General features: G+C 68.2%; 1 protein-coding gene across 1 annotated transcript; it reads left to right on the top strand.

The window, feature by feature from the left end:
• Positions 1-312: 312 nt before the first annotated feature.
• IER5L (immediate early response 5 like) lies at positions 313-1922 on the top strand. Its single transcript, XM_054501187.2, has one exon. It carries the CDS (start codon positions 522-524, stop codon positions 1743-1745), a length of 1224 nt encoding a protein of 407 aa, XP_054357162.1. The 5' UTR covers positions 313-521; the 3' UTR covers positions 1746-1922.
• The last annotated feature ends 761 nt before the right edge of the window (positions 1923-2683 follow it).

The following is a 2683-nucleotide window of genomic DNA, read 5'->3' as shown; positions in this document are numbered from 1 at the left end:
AGGGCAGCCGCGGGGTTCAACGTGGCCGCTGCCAGGCGACCTATGCTGCAGACTGCGGCCCCGGCGGCTCCGAGTCCCGCGCGGCGCGGTAGCCCCAGCAGAACATTCGAGGCAGCAGCGGCTTTGGAGGCCCGGGGTCCGTTCGGTATTTGAATAGCACAAAGGAACCGCCTTGGTCTGATTGGCCAGCCGAGTAGCCCCGGGGCGGGCAGCGTCTGTCACTCAGGAGACTCTCAGAGCTCCTATTGGCTTTTCTCATGTGGGGCGGGGCCCGGGCGCCCGGCTAAATAGCTGGGGCCGGGGCCGGCCGAGACTCATTGCTTTGGCGCCGTCTGGGGAGCGCGAGCCCGCGGGTGGCGCGCGGCGCATGGTGGCGGCTCCTCTCGGAGCGCAGCCGAACCGCTGACCCGGACTCCGTTACCCCTGCCCGGCGCTCCCCGGCAGCCGGCTGGAGGCAGAAACAGCAGAAGCGTTAAGAGCAGCAGCAGCGGCGGCTGCTCCGCCGCCGTCTCCGCGGGAGCATGGAGTGCGCCCTGGACGCCCAGAGCCTGATCAGCATCTCCCTGCGCAAGATCCACAGCTCCCGAACCCAGCGCGGCGGCATCAAGCTGCACAAGAACCTCCTGGTGTCCTACGTGCTCCGCAACGCGCGCCAGCTCTACCTGAGCGAGCGCTACGCCGAGCTCTACCGGCGCCAGCAGCAGCAGCAACAGCAGCAGCCGCCCCACCACCAGCACCAGCACCTAGCGTACGCGGCGCCGGGCATGCCGGCCAGCGCGGCCGACTTCGGCCCGCTCCAACTTGGCGGCGGCGGGGACGCGGAGGCGCGCGAGCCGGCCGCCCGGCACCAGCTGCACCAGCTCCACCAGCTCCACCAGCTGCACCTCCAGCAGCAGCTGCACCAGCACCAGCACCCGGCGCCCAGGGGCTGCGCGGCGGCAGCGGCGGCCGGAGCGCCCGCGGGCGGCGCGGGGGCGCTCTCGGAGCTGCCCGGGTGCGCCGCGCTCCAGCCGCCGCACGGCGCGCCCCACCGCGGGCAGCCGTTGGAGCCTCTGCAGCCGGGTCCTGCGCCGCTGCCGCTGCCGCTGCCGCCGCCCGCGCCCGCTGCGCTCTGCCCGCGGGACCCTCGCGCCCCGGCCGCCTGCTCCGCGCCCTCCGCGCCCCCAGGGGCCGCCCCTCCGGCCGCCGCCGCTTCTCCGCCCGCCTCCCCGGCCCCCGCCTCCTCCCCTGGCTTCTACCGGGGCGCATACCCTACCCCTTCGGACTTCGGCTTGCACTGCAGCAGCCAGACCACCGTGCTGGACCTAGACACTCACGTGGTGACCACGGTGGAGAACGGCTACTTGCACCAGGACTGCTGCGCCTCCGCCCACTGCCCCTGCTGTGGCCAGGGCGCTCCGGGACCGGGCCTGGCGTCCGCCGCCGGCTGCAAGCGCAAGTATTACCCTGGCCAGGAGGAGGAGGAAGACGACGAGGAGGACGCGGGCGAGCTGGGGGCCGAGCCCCCCGGGGGCGCCCCGTTCGCCCCCTGCAAGCGCGCCCGCTTCGAGGACTTCTGCCCGGACTCGTCCCCGGACGCGTCCAACATCTCAAACTTGATCTCCATCTTTGGCTCCGGCTTCTCGGGGCTGGTGAGCCGACAGCCGGACTCCTCGGAGCAGCCGCCGCCGCTCAACGGGCAGCTGTGCGCCAAGCAGGCGCTCGCCAGCCTCGGCGCCTGGACTCGAGCCATTGTCGCCTTCTAGGGACCCCCGAGGGCACAGGGACCCGGGGCCCCGCGGGGCTGGGGCCAGACAAAGACTCGGCAAAGGGGCGAGAGGAGGGAACGAGCGGGCGCCGGGCCACTCGGGGCTGAGCTGGGGGCGAGCGGGGGCAGGCGGCTGATGTTTTATAAATTGTAAAATAAAAAAAGAAATCTAAAATCTTGGACTTTATTTTTGCAGAGAGAAAAAGCGCCTATTTAAGTATGCTTTGTGTTTCTCCTACTCTTTTTTTTTCTTTTTATTGTAGTGATTGCAGTGGTGTTTAGCGAGGAGCCTGCCACGTGAGGGAGGGCTGCTGCCCGGAGGAGGTGCCGGGCAGCCGGGGGCGAGGCAGGGCGCCCTGGCGGCCGGGGCGCGCCGGGGGCGCAGCGCAGGAGGGCGCGGGACCCGGGAAGCCGATTCCAATCAGTTGTCAGACCCGGGAAGCCCGACGTTCCGCTCTCCTGAGTCCCTCTGTGGGGTGAGGAATGGGGTCTTGTGAAATTCTGAGCAAAAACAAAGGCAAACTCTATCTCCGAAAGGGACGTTTGGGTCACATTTCCTCTCTGGGGGCGGACTCCAAAGTTCTCAAAATGAGAAGGCAGAAATGAAAACACTTCAACTTTTTTTTTCTTTTCTTCCCGGGGAGGGTGTCTTGAACCCCTCTTCTCCCCGCCCCTCTGGCTCCATTCTCCTCCCCTCCTCCACCCGTCTCCCGGACTCGGGGGTGGCGGCTGACACCCCGACACTCTCGGACACTGTTTGGGTAAGGGGGTGGGGGGCGGGCACGGCGAACTACATTTCCCATCATGCCCAGCACTGCGGTCCTCACTAAACAAAAAAGGAAGTCAATTCCTTCACCTGGATCCCCGGCGGCCCCGGGGGAGGGAGGGGCCGGGACCGCCGACTGCGTTGGAGACTTTGCACTAAGTTCCTGGTCA

This window comes from Pongo pygmaeus, chromosome 13, assembly GCF_028885625.2.
Source record: "Pongo pygmaeus isolate AG05252 chromosome 13, NHGRI_mPonPyg2-v2.0_pri, whole genome shotgun sequence".
NCBI lineage: Eukaryota > Metazoa > Chordata > Mammalia > Primates > Hominidae > Pongo > Pongo pygmaeus.
This window is presented reverse-complemented; position numbering and strand designations above follow the sequence as displayed.

Coding starts and splice junctions, on each gene's coding strand:
- IER5L (XM_054501187.2), top strand. CDS start 522: ATGGAGTGCGCCCTGGACGCCCAGAGCCTGATCAGCATCTCCCTGCGC.